General features: G+C 57.0%; 1 protein-coding gene across 3 annotated transcripts in view; it reads left to right on the top strand.

The window, feature by feature from the left end:
• SSH2 (slingshot protein phosphatase 2) overlaps positions 1-11462 on the top strand; it is a 134414-nt gene extending 122952 nt beyond the window's left edge. For all 3 annotated transcript variants that reach the window (XM_073315846.1, XM_073315845.1, XM_073315847.1), the window contains 2 exons: positions 2565-3405; positions 5549-11462. In XM_073315846.1, coding sequence (XP_073171947.1) covers positions 2565-3405; positions 5549-7576 — 2869 coding nt within the window. In that variant the 3' untranslated portion in view covers positions 7577-11462. The remainder of the gene's footprint in view (positions 1-2564; positions 3406-5548) is intronic.
• The last annotated feature ends 6004 nt before the right edge of the window (positions 11463-17466 follow it).

The raw sequence follows: 17466 nt of genomic DNA, 5'->3' as shown, positions 1-17466 counted from the left end.
AGCTGCCCCCAGGCCTGTTTGCTGTGTTACCCCAAGGCAGGTAACAAGCAGATCTGTACTTCTGTGAGTGCACTCAGATGGTGGAGTCGAGGGCTTGTGAGGAGAGCCCTGTGCTTGGACTGTCTGGCGAGGTTGTTGGGAAGGTGAAGGGGGCGTGGTAAGCGGGATATTGCGTTCCAGCCATAAACACGGAGCCCCATAGCTCCTTTTGTCACAGCAGCAGGGATGTTTAGCTCCTTGGAGCTGTCAGCCATTAGCAGCAGGGCCAGAGCCTTTCCTTCACCTCATTAAACTCTCCTCTCCCTCCTAGCAAGCCTGGGCACCGCGCTGCCGCAGCGTGTGCTCCGGCAGGGGCCGAGCCCGAGGGCCATGCTGTGCCTTGTGCAGCTTGAACGTTCCTTTTACCAAACCACCTGGGGCCACCTGCCGGGGGACCAGCTACCCGAGAAAGTGACTGACCCTCAGGGCCTGAGAGAGCTCCTTTCACGCTGCCCAGCTCCAGCCCAAGACACAGGTCGGGGAATGAGAGACTTTCACTGCAGCTGCTCCCAGCGATCCCACCTGAGTGCCCGCACCCGCTTGCTCTGCTCGACCCTGACCGTGCCCCAGAATTGCTGTTACCTGGGCTCGGGCTCTGCTGGAGGCGGATAAAACACTCGGCAAATCCAGTTTGCTCTTGCAAACAGGTGATTTGAATTTCAAAATAAAACACGTGCGCAGAGTTCATCACACAGTCACTAGAGAGGCGGGGCATGAACTGCCCAGAAAGCTCTGCCCGATGTGTGTGACAGTAGTGTCTAGACAAGGTCCAGTCACAAGCAGGGCCCGTTGTGCTGGGCGTTGGACTGCACGCGGGAGGATAGTGAGAAACAGTCCCGGCCCTAAAGCGTTTGCATGTAACCAGACAGTGTCCCTGAGAAGGATTTTACAGAAACTGGGGCACAGAGACAAAGCAGTGTGCCCAAGGACATCCGGGCAGGGAGCCCTCCATGGAGCTCTGACCTCCTGAGACCCAGCTCATGCCGTGATCCCAACATCCTTCATAAACAGAAGGAATACCTGGTGACCGCCAGGAGCGGTAGTCACTGCTTTACTTCATTGCACTAACGAATATTTGCAGATAAAATACTCTCCGTCTCCAGGTTATGCTTGTCGGGTCAGTGCCCAGTGGGAACCAAGAGCGTGTATCTTACAGCCGTACTGGGGCCCTACACAGGCCCTTCGTAGCCCTCCCCACCGTCCCAGGGGATCCAGTCCTGGCCCATTTCACACACACTGACTCTTGGTGCCTGACTGCTGGGTCTGCAGTCTAACTCGGCACTGGGTCATTTTGTGAGGCCCCCTAGCCGTAGGGCATTCCCCACCAGCAACGTGCAGCCTTGTTAGGCCTTTGCTGCTGTTTTAGCTAACCAGTGTACCTCTGCTCAGCAGCCAGACCGCACTGGCTGGGATCTCTGCACACAAGCAGGCGACTGGGAGGTGGGATTGCAGTAGGGCATCCACAGACTTGGCTGGCTGCCTGCAGCGTCCTTGGGAGCTGAGCGTGGTGCGGTGTGTGCTCTCCTCCTAGGGGGAGCCGGTGAAAGTGCAGCAAGCGGAGGAAGGGAAATCTCTAAAGCGCAGCGCAGGGCTGGTTGCGTGTTTTCATTGATCTGGTTCCACTTCGGAGAAATCGCCCCATTGTGAGGGCCCCGGACACAACAGGTCTCAGAACAGGTGCTGCTGTTGACGTTCGCTCGAGCGTGTGACTGCTGGGACCCTCCCAAGGATGTTTTCCAGCAGCAAGGGGGTGGCTGTCCTGGGCCTCGGTCCTGCAAACAAGATGCTATTTTTGGCCTCCTGTAACCATGCAGGATGTCCCAGCCCCCACACCGTTCTCTGGTTTCCATAGCTCAGTTATTTACCAGAGCATGCCCCAGGGGTGTTGGAGCCTAGAGGGGAAATCAGGCATCCTTTTGTTCCAGGCCCACCACGTACCCCACTGAGTGTCCCCCGGCTGGTGCCCTGCAGCTTGTTCTCCCTTTCCAACCTATCCATCATCTAGGGTCAAAGAAAGGACCAAGTTCAGCAGAGTTCCATGAGGCCCGCACAAATCACGGGGGCCCGTGCATGTAAATGGCTTACACCCCTGTGCTCATTTACACAGATGGATATTCTGAAGTCCATTGCAACGGTACCCACTCCCCGCAGGGCAGAGTTTGCCGCTGCAGGCGTTGGGGGGTGTGGGGAGCAGAAAGTTCAGAGGGCAGAGGCCTGCTTTGTATTACCCCTTCCTATTGGTTGGTTTTCCTACCGTGCTGCAGTCACCAGCTCGCCCGCAATGCTGGAGTAGTGCCGACTGCACTAACCAGGCCACTTCGGCCCCTGTGGATTCATTTTCTGACCAACTTTGACCACGTTTAATGGAAGGGACTGGTTGTCGCCGCTGCATCTGGCCCAGAGGCTACCATGGCAGCAGCCCCCCCACTTAAGCCAACCTGGGTTTGGCCCAGGGTTGTATTTTAGGCATGTGTGATCCGCAGGTGGTTTCTGACAGTGACTAAAACATTTCTCTTCTCCCGCAGCAAACAGCGGCATAACAAACTGTGGCGGTCACACTCGGACAGCGACCTCTCGGAGCACCACCAGCCGATCTGCAAGTCTGGGATGGAGCTGAACAAAAAGGAGATCACCACTTCCGCAGAGCAGCTCTCTGAGCCCACGGCAAATGACAACCACCAGCCTGCATCTCCCGTCTTCTCCGTGGGGCCACTCGTGGACCGTCTGCTCCAGCAGGACACGGACACGATCGAGGAGCTTTGTGCCAAAGAGAGGAGGATCCATTTGGAGTTCACAGCCAGAGGCTTCCGCGCTGAACAAATAGAGGACGAATTGAACCTGAATAACCTCAACGGGTGTCCGGCAGGGTGCTGCTTGGATGAGTCGGAATTTCCCTTGGATAATTGCCATTCTTCTGAGGCCTTGATGCAACTTGCAGAGCCTTTGGAGATGGCTACAGCATTCCCTGATCTGACCGTGGATGATCTAGAGACAGATGCCCTTAAAACTGACCTGAACGTGCATTTGGTACCCATGGAGGAATTCACGGCTTGTTTAAAAGACCTTCCTGGGTCGCCTGATCAGAATTCTCCAAGCCCACAGCTCAGTTCCCAGCCTGAAACCACAGACAGGATTGATTTCCTCAGTGCCCTAGAGAAGTTTGAGGAGCTGTCCCAAGAGAGCCGGTCTCACACCTGTTCCCACTCGAGGATGGACGAGCAGGGAGGCGGGAGGAACGGGGTCTCCAAGATGTCTGCGCCGGAGGCGCTGCCAGCAGAGACTGCTGTAGATACCCAGAGGCATAGCTCTGCAGGCAACTCCCCTGCAGCACCGGAAGAGTCTTCCACAGATGAGGAACAACCAGAGGTAACCACGGCTTGCTGCTTTCCTATGGACTTCTGTTTGAACGTTCCTGATGGCTGCATGGTTCTCTTGCTGTATGGTTAATGCAGTGGAAAGACGGGCAACGTTCTGGCCTTCCAGTTAATGTGTCAGTTGCGTTGATAAACTCTCCGATGTAAAGCTTTGCGTAAGGAGACCAGCAAACTCGTGGTAGTACAACTACTGTGAGCTTCTCAACTCCGATCACGTGCCCCTAGCCTGGGAATCGCATCTTGGGCAGTTCTTTGTCCTCCTCATAAACACCACCAAACTGCCTGAGCCGATCGGCAACGTTCTCGGGTGGGAAGCTCCAGGCTTGGGGTAGCAGGTCGGGATGGTGGGAGTGATGGTTGGGCTAGCAAAGCAGGGAGGGGCTTCAGCCCTAGGTCAGCATTGAAGAGCCTGGGCAGAACTACAGGCTGCGAATCCAGAACTTGGAACAGAACTGAAGAGGGGCTGCGGGTCAGGGCTGAGTTGCCCCAGCAGAGGTGTGTGAAGGGGTCTCCAGACTCGGAGTAGCTGGGGGGGCGGGGGAGCAGCAGGGCAGGACTGAAAGGCATTCACAGAGCTGTGTGTGCGGAGCCCAGCGCTGGAATACAAGTGAGGGGAGCTGCAGGCCAGGATTGGGTGGCTAGTGCTATCGGTGGTTCGTTTTCATGAGTAAACGAACCCCCTCCCCAAAAAAATGAATGTAATGTCTGCACGATAGTGCATCTGTTCGGGGGGCCAAGGCACAGGTGGGCTAACAGGACACTGCAGTTAGGTGCCCTCTGATTGGCAGTTATCTAGAGTCTTAGTGCCATGCAGAATGAAAAAGGAAGCTAGAGCCCTTTAGACCCGATCATCTTGTGTCTTCATGGGCTGTGGCTGATCAGCAGTGGTGCTCTGGCCGTTTCCTCCAGAGCATGCTCGCTCTTGTCAGTTGTTAGTTTTGTTCGATTTTCTATCTTCCAGTGAGGATTTTTTAAATGTAAGTGCTGCAGACAGTTCTCCACTCCGTGTCTCGGACTGCAGCTCGCTGGCCGAAGGGTAGCCCGTGTCCTTAGCAAGCTCGGAGGGGTTATGTCCAAGAGAACACTTTTTATATGTAAATCGTTGAGATCTTGAATGGGATCTAGACTCTCTAACCGAAGCAGCTGAAGGGCTGGCTATTATGGCTGCTGATTTTCTGTGCTCACCTTTCACTTAAAGAGTTGCTACTAATGGCCGTTGAATTTGTCCCTTGTGAGATATCAGAGTGTGATAAACATGACGCTCGGTGGTGCACCCCAGGAGACATGTGGCTGGCGTAGTTTAACTCCCAACATTCTGAATTCCTGCTCCCTTTCTCTGCTGGGCTAAGTGAAAGCAGGTCCTGGAAACCAGCCCTAGTTCTCTCTCCAGTCAGACCCCGCTGGCAGTTCTAACTGTGATCTAGGTTAGTCCGAGACCTGCTTTTTCCTGGGAAATGGTTTTACTTAAATAGTTTTCTCTTCTGGTTAGTACAGCACTGGTTGCCTCCTTTCCATATTGGTCTGAGCCTCTTTGGTTCTGCCTCCTATTTCAGTCCGGTACCCGCAAGGCACAATTGACAGCGTACTGGTAGCTCTGTCTCTGCTCTAGCATCCCGAGCTACTCTCCAATGGAAATTGTGGAACGTTTAGACTCCAACAAGGGCCTTTAGCATACATATCCTGGCGGCTGGATTTGAAGCAATCCATCGTCATCTTCATTCCTGTTCTGTACAGGGTGAGAACTCTCACTCTTATCCTTATTTTCTTTTTAAATGACCTGAGTTTTGCCTTCAAACATGTGTTAAGTAATAAGCACATGGAAGTTGGGTGCCTAAATCTCCTGGCATTTCAGCTAGTTTGGTATCTAAATGCCTTAGGCTAGTGGCAAATCCTGGCTGGAAAGTTTTATTGAGACCTGAGCGCCTCTGGAACAGCTCCAGTCGTGAGCGCTCCAGTCGTGAGCACCCCAATCGTTTCTGCTTGGAGTGAGATCTTGGTGCCCACTACTCTGCATTAGCACCGGGGGCTTTTTCTTTTTCTTGTATGTGTGTTCACTGCAGTTCAGGCTGTTTGACTGCAGGTGTGTTGTTGGCAAGGCTGCCTGCATTTTGTAATAAGTCTCTCTGTGTTTCCAGGACATCTCCGAACTGACCATCATGGGCCCTCTCACAAGATCCCACTCGGAAAATGCAATCTCTGTGAAAGAAATCATAACTGAAATTGAATCCATCAACCAGAGCGTAGGACCGTGCCAGCAGAAGATGGAGGGCTCAGCCAACCATGCCCAAGCACCAAAGAGGAATACAGCCCATGAGTTGCCTGTAGAGGTGCTCTGGGCATCTGAAAATAACCCTGGCAAGGCTGAACAGAGCAAAGGAGCTTGCATGGCACAGCAGGAAACAGCAAAAGACCTTCCAAAACCAGACCAGGAAGATGCTCCAACCTTCCAGCCACCTACCTGTGTGTCGGATGTGGAAGAAAGCGATCCCGCAGAAGACCAGCAGGAGCCTCGAGTGCAGGGTCTGAACCCTGGGTCGAAGTGGTGTCCGGGGTCTGTTAAACGTGCCACCTTGGAATTCGAGGAGCGCTTGAGACAGGAGCAAGAGCACCAGCACGTTCCCCCCACGTGCTTGCTACCTACTCGGAAGAATTCCAAGAATGATTCTGCAGCTGCCGAGCTTGCACCAAAGGGAAAAACCGAGGAACTGTCCTGGGAGCTGGATCCTGCCCGTAGAGAGAACGAGAGTGACAAGAGCCCAACAGCCGAGGGTGCACTGCCTCATGGCCCTGAACCGCCGGCTGACACGCACCTGTCGCCACCACTCACTCCTCGCCCTGTGCAGCCTGCTCAGGAGTCTCTGCTGGCAGAGCCTGGTGCCAAGCAGGATGTGCGCAGGACAGTGGTGTCATTGGATGGCTCCGGGGAGCCAGCCCTTCCTGGTCACCTCCCCAGGAGACTAGAAATTATCGAGTACTCCCACGTGGGCACGCCACCTGATCTCCATGAGCGTGACAGCAGCTGTGAGCAGGGCGTGCTGGAGAACGCAGCGGTGTTACTTCCAGTAGATGAAAACCTGAACCCTTCGGTGTGCACTGAGATGGCACCTATACATCCAGATGCTCTGCCTTTGCTTAACCCTTCAGTACTAGAGCACAAGGAGCTCGGGCGGGCCACCTTCACCTTGGGCAGTCCCGAGGAAGAGTACGGAGCAGCACTGATTAACCTGGATACCTCTTCGTTCGTTGGCCAGGTGGCACACTCGCCTTTAGCAGGCCTCGATTACCTTTCTCACCAACGCGTAGTTCATCTGGAGGGCGTTATGGAGCACAGCACGAGCACGGACGATGAGCCAGCGGCACCGAGCAGCCTCTCAAGGAACGGGCATGTCCTGTGCGGGGCGAGTGATGGTGCCTTCATGGAGCTGAGCAACGAGGACTTAGATTTCCTCAGTAACCACACTGACGCCATGGGCATCTCTTTCCCCCCCTGCGGCCTCCCCCACAGCTCCAGCAGCCCCAGCATCAAAGACATGAGTGAGACTCCCGGCTCAGTGAAGCAGCGTGCGAAGGAACTTGAGGCCCAGGTACGGCAAGCAGGGCTTACCACGCCGTCCCAGATGAAACGCTCGGCATCTTTAGCCAAGCTGGGCTGCCTGGAACTCTCTCAAGATGACTTATCCGAAAGGGAGTCAGCCTCTTCCCATGCCGGCCTGACCCGGTCTGACTTGCTGCCCGCCTCCCCCAGGACTGGCCAAGGCAAGCGTGGGGCATTGCCAGAGCATGGCTTGGAAGGCCTACCGGAAAAGCCTTGTGCCTCCTCTCCCCGTATTCGCCAGGATCCAAAGCCCACCGAGCATTTTGTAGAGCAGCTTAAAACAACTGAGTGCATTGCCCAGAGCCAGCCAGTGGAGAGGCCGCCAGTGCAGTATGCCAAAGAGTTCGGCTCAGCTCCGCAGAGTTTGTGTCCCAGCACAGATCCTAGATTGACTAGCTCTGAAGAGGGTCTTTCGCTGCTACAGACGAAGGTACTAGACTCTTGGCTCCCGGCTCAAAGACTGGCTGTAGCACCTAGACATCAACACGGTAGAACTCACCCTCTGAGGAGACTAAAAAAGGCGAACGACAAAAAGCGGACAAGCAATTCGTTCTATAATACCATGTGATCCTAAGCCCTCAGCTGGGACTTCTTTTTAAACAAAACCTCTGATGTTCATACAAGGGGCAGGTGTAATATGTAAGGAACATGCACTTTATTCGTTAATTTTATATATTTTGTCATTTTACTGTTCCTGGCGCATGTAGATTTGGGTTGTATTTTTGTGTGGGACGCTGACTGCAAGACCATTTGTTATTTTTTTTAATTATTTTTAACTCAAATAACCTCAAATATTCTTTGTTTTCAAAGAACACCTTTCGTAAGTGACAATTGCTGTTGGCAGTTGGCTCATCTCTCTGTGGTGAAATCTTGAGGGTTAGATTAGATTGGAACCAAGTCACAAATAACTTGAACGAACACACACACACACACACACACACAAATTGGTGCTAGCTGTGGCAGCTGGTGTAAATATGAAGGTTGTGCCAAGCTCTGTTTGTGGCTTTTTTTGATCCACTTCAAGCTAACTAGAACTCCCCAACAGTGACAAATTGCTTCTGAAGCTGCCTCAGCGCAAACCCGTCTGGTTGGCTTGTTCCTGCAGCCCAAAGGCAGCTGATGGCTGGGCTGCACTTTTCAGTCTCTCGCTATGGCTCCAACTTTGGAACACAAACTTGCCCCAAATTGCATGGTTTGTTTCCAGGGAGTGGCTCCAATGTGATTAAAAACAAACAAACAAAAAAAAAAAACCCCAAAATGTACAAGGTGTCTTGATCGTGACCAGTGTGGTTAGAGACTTCAAACAGCAATCCCTCCCAGAGCCAGCCTCTTCTTTGCTCCGACCCTGGGGCCGCCAAATTCATTTGAATTTCATAATCTAAAAGAACCCGTTTTAACAGCAGCAATGTGGGGGAGCGGGGGAACTGACGTGTGTTCTTTTAAAACAAACAATTCTGTAGGGTTTTAACCCTTTCGTTACTTGAATACTGCTGTGGGCCTTCTGCATTAATGGCCATATCATCTGTTCACCATTCTCTCCCCCACCCAGGGCTGTTCTTTTCCTAGTGCTCCCTGAGGTATTCTCCCCACACTCACGTACACACTCAGCTGGCTCTCAAACGGGAAGGCTGATTTAATTGTTACATGAAGTTTCCTCTCTTTCTGCTCTCACCTTAACACTTAACCTGGAGCAATGATTTGTCTGAAAGTTCCCTTTTTCCCCCTAAATTGTGTACATACAGTATTTATCTAGATAACTTTTGTTATTTCTTACATTGTTTTCTTGAAAGGACATTCTGTAAACTGGAAAACAAAACCACCGGAATCCATCTGAGTGGTGTTCATTGGCCTCTGCACAAATGCTTGAGTGGGTTTCCCTTTGTAAGCGGTCTTCCCTCTCAGCAAGTGAGAGCCCGTTGCCCGCTTCTGCCAAATGATGTGTCCGTCTTGCAAGAGCCCCTGTTGCAGGAGAACATTACCTACCCTCTTCCACTGCAGAATGGCAGGATTGTATTTCAGAGCCAATTCTGAGGTTCAGCCGGTTTTGCTAGAGTGTGAGCACAGGGCAGGGCTGAGCTGACCCTTGGCGGCTGGTTTCCAGTGGGGCATAGCAGCGCATTTCACAAATGTTCCCTCTAGCAAATTACAACTAGTTTGCTCTTCGTAGAAGAGCGACAGGACTGACTCGCTGTCCTGCAGTCCTGGCGGTGCCTCCAGGGGGCTGTTGGTGGGGTATGGCATTGTTAACCTCGCTGGCTACGCATCCTGCCAGAACCGAAGTAACTAGCAAAACCACTGGGTGTTCTTAGCAGCCGCTCGTCGCAGGGGGGGCTGAGCCCTGCCCAGGCACCGTTATGGGATCGAAGGTGCTGTGCGCACACTAGTTTTGAGGGTGATGTGAAATGTGCAGTGACCATGACTCATGGAGAGCTGCAGCCGCCGAGAGCAGAGCTCAGTTGGGTCCTGCCAGGACTTGCGCCTGGCAGCAGGGCCAGTCCTGCAGCACCAGGGTCTGCGCAGAGTTCTTTGCATCGTAGCAGCAGCGATTGTCCTGTTGAAGCAGGTGGCCGAGAGGAGCCCAGAACTTCCAAGGGGCTGTGGCTGAAACGCCGGCCCATGCAGGCCATGTGCCGTGGAGCACTGGGAAGGGTCTGTGGCTGCTCTGTGAGGACGACCGTGGGAAATGCCCTGTTTGCACTCTACACAGCCCAGGGCCGGATGGCAAACGTACAGAGCTGCATTTGCCAGCGCAAGCACACAGCCTGCCAACAAACCAGCAGTTGGCTTGCAGGAAGCGTCCCCGCGGGAGGAGGGAATGGGGCATTTGAAGAGAATCTTGCCGCAGGGCTCGGCTTCTTCACAGAGCTGGCACCTGCCCCTTCCCCGTGGTCTGTTGGGGTGCTGGGCACCCATGGCTCAAGCGCGGGCCCGGCTATTCTGGCTGGGCCACGTGAGCCGGCAGCCTGTTCACAGCACCGGGATGCTAGGCCAGAATCCACCCACCCATCACTCTAGCCCAGCGCAGCCTGACTGAGTAGTGGCTTCTCCGCCCACTGGTGGCCTCTGGCTGGAGGATGGGAGCTGGGAGCCTGTCTTGGTTACAGCTTGGCCTGGCCAAGATACCCCAGGTGATCTGTCTGGGAACTAACAAAGGTCGGGGCAGAGCAGGTGCCTTCCTGGCTGAGGGGACGCAGCATTTCCAGTCCCCCATCGCTGAGCAGCGTAACTGATGAGCGGGGTTGTGATCAAAATGTTTAATAAACAATGATGGGCATTTCTCTACAAAGCAGCCGTTCCGCTGATCTCTTGCAAAGCTCTTGGAGGATAAGTTGTTTACAGTGTGCCCCTGATTTCTGGACAATATCTCAGCCATTCCGTCTGCCCCTGAGCTCCAGCCAGGCGAGCCTTGCATGGAGGGTGCCCTGGTGTTCAGTCCTCCTGGATCGTGTGTGCACGTGTGTGAAAAGTGAACGGGTCTATTGCACTCATTGATGCATAGCTTTCTTTGAGCCACTCAAGAAAACGTGTAAAAAAGAAAAAAAAATCCCCTTCTGCTCAGTCGTGTTGGCATATTCCAGGCATTCATCCGAGTGCTGAGGTTGGCCCTGGTTCTGGTTCTCAGCAGGGTGGGATTTAGCTCTGTGTTCCTGGGACACCTCAGGCTTCCTTCCAGACTACAGCCGAGATCAGGATGTGGGTTTTAAGCTGGTACACGCTTGTCTAGAGCCTGAGCCCCGCCCGTCAGGCTGTGCCAGGGCATCTGACCCCCCCCATGCACGTGCCCAGGGGGCAGGAACAACGCCTCAGCGTACAGTTTCAGGTTCCTTACATTGCGCAGCCTCTCTGGGAGGGGGGTGCGTGACGCTACCCCTTATAGTGAGTGACATGCTCCCAAGATGTGGGGTGACCCAGCTCAAAGAATGCCACATCCCTTTCCTGAAGGAGAACCTGCAGGAGCCTGGCTGGTGCAGGAGACAGGAAGGGTGCCGAGGCTTTACCTCTCTTGCAGCTGGGAGGCTGGTGCTGGGGTGGAGGCTAGAGCAGCCAAGTTTGCCTTCGGATGGCAGCAAGGGGCTCAGCCCATGCACAGCCAGATCCTTGGTTGGCACTGATGCAGGTGCCGGTGCCTTTTGGTTGTTTTTTTTCCTACAAATGTGACTTATGTGCATGGGTTTGTAGGAACCATTCTTGCTCCAGAATTCACAGCCAGGCTGACTCCCCTGCAGGGGCCCCAGGAAGGTGCTCGGAGACAGCTGGAAACAGAGTTCTGGACTTTGGGGTGTGGGGGACAGCGCTTCGTCTTGTACCCTCCCCTGATCTTCCACCGCCACTGGGATGTTCCCCTGGTCCCAGACTTGTACCCACGTGCTTGGCTGTTTGGAAATGTGAACTCTTGCACGGACGTGCAGATTCAATGTTCTTGTTACTGAATAAATTTTTATTTTCAGGATGAAGCATGTGTGGGTGCCTCAGTTTCCGGGGGGGGGCTGGTACCGTGGGGATTCATGGGACTTAAACATGAGCCATCTTGCTCACAGGGTGGGCAGGGGTGGTGAGCATGAGCAGGGTGCTGTTAGCCAGGCACTGGCAGGCTGGCCTCTGTTACGTGACGGCCCGTGTTAATCTCACCTCCCAGCTAACACAGGCTGTGGAATTTCATCCGGTTTCTCCTGTGTTGAGCTCATGTGACCTGCACTGGCTAAAGCAGATCTCTCAGGAGAGGGCATCCTGTCTTGATGTGGAGACAGCAAGAGACGGGGCTCCGCCACTTCCCTTGGCAGCTTGCTCCATGGGTTCCTTGCCCTCTGCTGTGGGGAAGTGCAAAAGATCACGTGGCCCCATGAGAGCATGGTCGAGCTGCGGGTGGGGGGTCTGTAGCACCTTGACCGGCTGTGACTGGCAGGAGTCCTGGGAGCAGGGGCAGGCCAGTGTGAAGTGCTTTTGAAACATGCCCTTACCCCCATCTCCCCTCACCACCACCTGGGAAATCCTTGGGTGTAACCCATGCACCAAGGAGGAGAATCCTGGCCCTCTGCCGTCAGTCCTGACTGCCCTTACCTAGGCCTAGGGGGGAGGTGCCCTAGAGAAGTCAGCACAGGAACTGTTCCAGCCAAACTCCTGTCCCTCACTGCATTGCTTTGCAGCTGACACCCCTAGCAGGGCTCAGAGCTAAGCAGGGGTAGGCCTGGTCCCTGCTGAGATGGGAGGCGCCCAAGAAGCAGTTGGCAGGGATGGTGATTTCAGTCCGTGGCACGCTCCTCTCAATCCAACACCGAACTAACATCCCCCAAGCTGCGCTGGAGAGCTTGTCACGGAAATGGCCAGGTTGCCCTGGCTATCACGACATGCACATTTCTCCTGCAGCCGGGTGAGTTCCTTTCCTTCCCGGGGAGCTCTGGGCAGCGCTGCTAGCCTGGCAGCCAGCTGCACGTCAGGGAGGGGTGAGATCTGCACAGGGCTGAGCTGCGTGCTTGGGGACCTGGCAGAGGAAATGCACAAGGCAGCTATCTTGCATGCTTTGGGTTTAATTAAGAAAGGATCACTGCCTCCTCCTGCCCTGATTTCCTGATCCATCCTGCAGGGATGAGGCATCGATCCAGCCGCGTTAGGATTCCCTTGTTAGCTGGGGTACGGCTGGCACTCGGAGCCGCCCACGGAGGGGTCTGGCTTCTGCAGCTTGTCCAAAGGCAGCGACTGGGCTAGTGGATCAAAGGGGAAGAGGAGGGAACTGAAGGGAACAGTGGTTAAACCAAACTATTAAACGCAAAGGCTTAAGAAGCACTGAGGTGTTGCAGGGCCCGTGTTAGGGGCCTGGTGGGGTCTGGACTTGCATACCAAGGAGAAGGACTGGGATTCTAGCTGTAAGAGCAAAATGCATCCCCAGCAAATCACACGTGGGCGACCTTCCCCTTCTTCCTCCTTCCCTTTGTCGCTGGGCACTGGCCTCTGTCCTCATGTTTGTCCTCCAGGTGCCCTACAGGCTGATTGCACTATGGCGGCCCTGTTGGGCTGAGGACACACACCAGCCTCCCACACAAAACATTCCAGAAAAGGAGTTGGTGGGGATTCGCTTAACCCAAAGCGCCTGGCCTGGCCTCTAAGCCTGTGACCCCCCTCCCCCCCCAAGCGTGTCCGGGGGGCTGCCCCGGCTCTATTCCCTGCTGTACGTGGCCTAGAACACCGCCGTGGACCAGCCTCCCCTGGGGCTGTGTGAGGACGGTGGGCTCGATACCAGCTGGCCTAGGCGAGAGGATGCTGCTGGGAAAGAACTGCTCCCATGTGGAGCAAGAGCTGTGCAAGGGCAGGAAGCAGCTTCTCCTCCCACCCCCGAGCATTGGGTGTCAGCCTGTTTCTGGTTTTGGACAAGTCCCTCCGGCAGGGCAGGGGGCAAAGGCAGGTCCCTGTTACCCACCCCAAGGAGCCTCCGCCACACAGTGCTATTGCAGCCCGTGCTGCCATGGAAACAAAGGAAACGCCAGGAAAGCCGGCCTGCTTGGGCCGGGAGCTCTCCAGCCGGGATGGCGCAGGCTGCAGGCAGAGAGACCAAGGGTGAGCGGGTTGGGGAGGGAGATCAGTCAGAATTCCTGCCTTACTCTTGGGGCAAGGCTCATGCAATGCCCCAGGCCCGTACCTCTGGCCTGGGCTCTGCCACCCCAGGAAGGCTGGGGCACTGTGGCAAGCAGCATTGCTGCAAGAGGGGTGAGCTGCCAGCTTAGAGGGATGGTGCATTGGTACCTCCTTAGCCCCCAGGTACTGCTGCTGTTTGGGCCCTTGCTGTCAGCTTTACCCTGGGCAGCTGGGAGGATTCCACTGCCTTGTGTTTGGCACCTGTGTCCCCCGCAGCCAGGTGGCTGCAGAGCAAGGATCTCCCTCCCTCCCCTCCCCCCCAACAGCCCATTCCCATCTGGCCCAGGGCAGCAGCCCCAAGGTGCCTGATGGCTCGTTGGTGCCCTCTGTGAAATCTCTTGGCGTAGGTCTGCCCAGGAGGCGTGGAATGGCTCCTGCCCAAGTGGCTGTTCCTCGGTCCTTCTCTCCCGTCCCCTCCCTGCCCTAGGCTGCTGGGTAACTCCCTGGCGGGCTGCTCCCAGGTCACTGCCTTTGGCACCAGGCAGGCACAGTGGGCCAAGCAGCTGTGCAGTCGCCCAGGCCTTGGATGGGCTCTGCCTGTGGGGGGAGACGGGGGCACCCCAGCCCCATGGAGAAAACCTTCCAATGTTAGCAAGGAAAAACTCAGGACGGTGGCGGGGCCAATAATATAAAGTAACGTCCACCAGAACAAATCCACTACACTAGAAAGCAGCATCCAATCCTCACTCTGGGCCCCAAACTAAATCACCAGCATGGCAAAAAGGTTTCCAACAACCCCTCGACACCCCAATGGGCATCAGCCCCTCCTCTCACTGGCTGCCCTCCAGCATCAGCCTTCACCCTCCCCTTGGCCGCTGCCGTGCTTCCTTCCAATGGGTCCACAGGTGAGGGCCGGGTCCTCAGCTGCAGGGCCAGACCCCTTCCCCAGCCACCCAAACTGTTGGCCCCTGGCCAGCCTGCCACTCTGGGCCCCTCACAGCCAGGCTCCCTGCCCACAACCCTGCATGGTCCAGCTTCCTCAGCAAATCCCTTTACCCAGCATAGTCTCTTCTGCCTGCTGCCCCCTTGGGGCAGATCCTGAGCCCCTGCCCTAGGGCCAGCTCCCCTCTCACTGGCTCACCCGGTGCTAATGCCAGGGCCAGAGTTGCTGCAGCGGCTGGCAAACAGGTGGCGCAGAGGAGAGCAGTGGGATGGAAGGGGGTGGCTGGGCTGAGCTGGCTCCAAACTCACTCCCTTGTGCCCGTGGCAGAGGGGCTGTGGTCAGGGCTTTCCCATGGCCCTGTCCTCTCACCTGCTCCCTGAATGCCAGGCTGGCATAAGGGGAATGTTCCTACCTCCCCCATGCTGTGCTGACACTGGGACATGAGGCCTGGCCCTCCTGCAGCCCTGGCGGCTGTGCGGCCTGCCTGGGCCAGCAAGAGCCAGAGGAGGCTGAAGCCCACGCACTGGGCGCCACCAGGCTTTTCTCAGAGCACAGGTGTCCGCACGGACAATCTGGGAGCCAGGTGGGAGACAGGAGAAGGGCGGTTCCTGTGCAGCCAGGGCCCTCATGTCCCTGCTGGCCTGGGGGGCACCTCTGCAGTAGCCACCTGCTGCAGGGTCAGCAGAGAGAGCAAAGGGCAGGCCTGGGCCCTGCCTCCATGCCATAGTCCCCTTGCCCCCTACTGAGCAGAGGGCCAGGGTCTCTGCCCTTATCCCTCGGGGGCTGGCGCAGCTCCTGAGGTGACCCTGCCCTCCACCAGCAGTGCCGGCCCGGGCCAGGTGCTGGGAGTGGGAGAGTTTAGGGGCATGCCCGTCCTGTCTCGCTCCCACTCACCCAGTCCCCAAAGGTCTGGGTCTGTGCAGCTCGGCCAATGCTCATGCAGCTGTGTTCGGTGCCCTTGTAGGGCTCTTGCCACTCTCGGAGCCAGGGCATTGCTTCCCTCGTTGGCTGGCCTGAGCCCCACAATCCCCTTAATCCCCCGGGGCGGCTGCCGGGCTGAGGGTTTGCTGGCGTGCCGGGAACGCTGCTGCCTGCGGCTTTGCTCCTGGCCTGCAGCCAAGCAGACAGCGCCCCAGTAGCATCGGGCTCTCCCAGAATGCCTTGCGCTGGTGCCATTTGGCACCAGGACCCTGGCCAAGGGCTCTGGCTGTGCTGTGCCCAGCAGGGGACCTGGGCCTGTTCCTTCCCCCTGGCCCCTCTGACCTGGAGTAGTGCTTCCCGGCAGGTTTTGAGCCCTGGCTTATCCCCCACCAGTGCCCAGCCCCGTGCAGGGCAGCACTGCCAGGGAGAGGCCCTGGGAGCAGGACACCTGGGTTCTCTCCTGGCTCTGCTCTGAGCCTCCACTTGCTCCCCACACCTTGGCCTTGTCTGTCAGGGCCTGAGAGTCGCCAGCCTCGGGGGCTCTAGGAGCTGCCCTGCTGGGGTGTCACAGGCCGTGCTTGGGCTGTGGGCTGGCTGGGAGGGTTTGCACTTTCTCCAGTGCCTCGTGGGGGGCTTGGCTGCTGGGGTGGGACCCATGGGTGAGTTGGCCCATCACAGGTGTTGACAGCCAGCCAGAGCTGGGCTGTGTTCTCCACCCCTCCCTGTGAGGAGCTGCTGCAACCAGCAACCGTCCTTCTTTGTAGCTGCTGCGGTGACCCCAACGCTGCTCGGGGAAGGGGTGTGTGGCTGCTCCCCATATCCCCGCCCTCTGCTCCCACAGCAATCCCCTCTTCCCCCCACTGGGGCTTGGGACGCATCCCTGCAGGGTCAAGATCCTGCTTGGCTGGTGGTGCAGGCCCCCGATGCTGCCCCTTCCCCTCTGGGTGCTCAGCTTGCTGGAGCCAGCAGGGGATGCAACTCGGGTCATGTGCCCACACGAGTGGCATCCCTGGTGGTTGGAGCAGAGATGGGGAGGTGGGGCTCTGGGGCTCTATTCCTGCCAGCCCCTGGCTCCCCCGTGACCCTGTCACACTCCCCTGCTCCCTGTGCCTCCATTTCCCTTGGCGTGATGGAGGGGGGAGGGGAAAGTCGTTACGGTCTGGTGTGTTGGCCCCTCGTGGCTGTCTGCTCTGGGGCCGAGCTGAGAGCTTGCTGCCACCCGTCTGCCCATCCAGCCTCCCGCCCCATGAGCTCCAGCTGTCAGTGGGGGTCCCGCCAGTCAACGCCGGGGCTGTAGCCCACAAGCCACAGCCCATCTGCTGGCTCTTATAACGATTTCACTGCCCCCTCCCCCCATGGCTGGCCCCACTCAGACAAGCGGGGGTGGGGGGGACCAGCAATTTGTTCTTAGGTTTGTCCAGTGGATTGTTTGGGTGACACCCAAACCCTCTGAGCGGACCCAGCCAGGCAGGGGCCTTCCGGTTCCAAAGGACCACCCCCTTCCGTCCTCCTGAGCCCCCCCCCCCCCCCCCGACAGGAGCGTGTCCCCCTACACCCCATAGCTGCTGGGCACTGCCCGCCAGAAGGGGGGCGTCCCACTGTGCCTCTGCTTAGGGCTGCAGGGAGGGATCACTGGGGGTCAACCCTTTCCCTGGGGCTTGGGGAGAGTTTGGGGGACAGCGCTTTCCCTGGGGCTGGAGGGCAGAGTTGGGGGGCAGCCCTTTCCCTGGGGCTCGGTGGGGGAGCTGGGGAGCATCCCTTTCCTGGGGGCTTGGGTGAGAGCCCTTTCCCTAGGGCTGGGGGGGTTCGGGAGGGCATCCCTTTCCCTGGGGCTCGGTGGGGGAGCTGGAGGGGGGAGCCCTTTCCCTGGGGCTCGGTGGGGGAGCCCTTTCCCTGGGGCTGGGAGGGCTGGAGGGGGGAGCCCTTTCCCTGGGGCTGGGGGGGCTCGGGGGGGGAGCTGGAGGGGGGAGCCCTTTCCCTGGGGCTCGGTGGGGGAGCCCTTTCCCTGGGGCTGGGGAGGCTCGGGG

The sequence above is a fragment of the Lepidochelys kempii genome, chromosome 17, assembly GCF_965140265.1.
Source record: "Lepidochelys kempii isolate rLepKem1 chromosome 17, rLepKem1.hap2, whole genome shotgun sequence".
Lineage (NCBI taxonomy): Eukaryota > Metazoa > Chordata > Testudines > Cheloniidae > Lepidochelys > Lepidochelys kempii.
The sequence above is the reverse complement of the archived record's forward strand: the minus strand, read 5'-3'. Positions and strand labels throughout refer to the sequence as shown.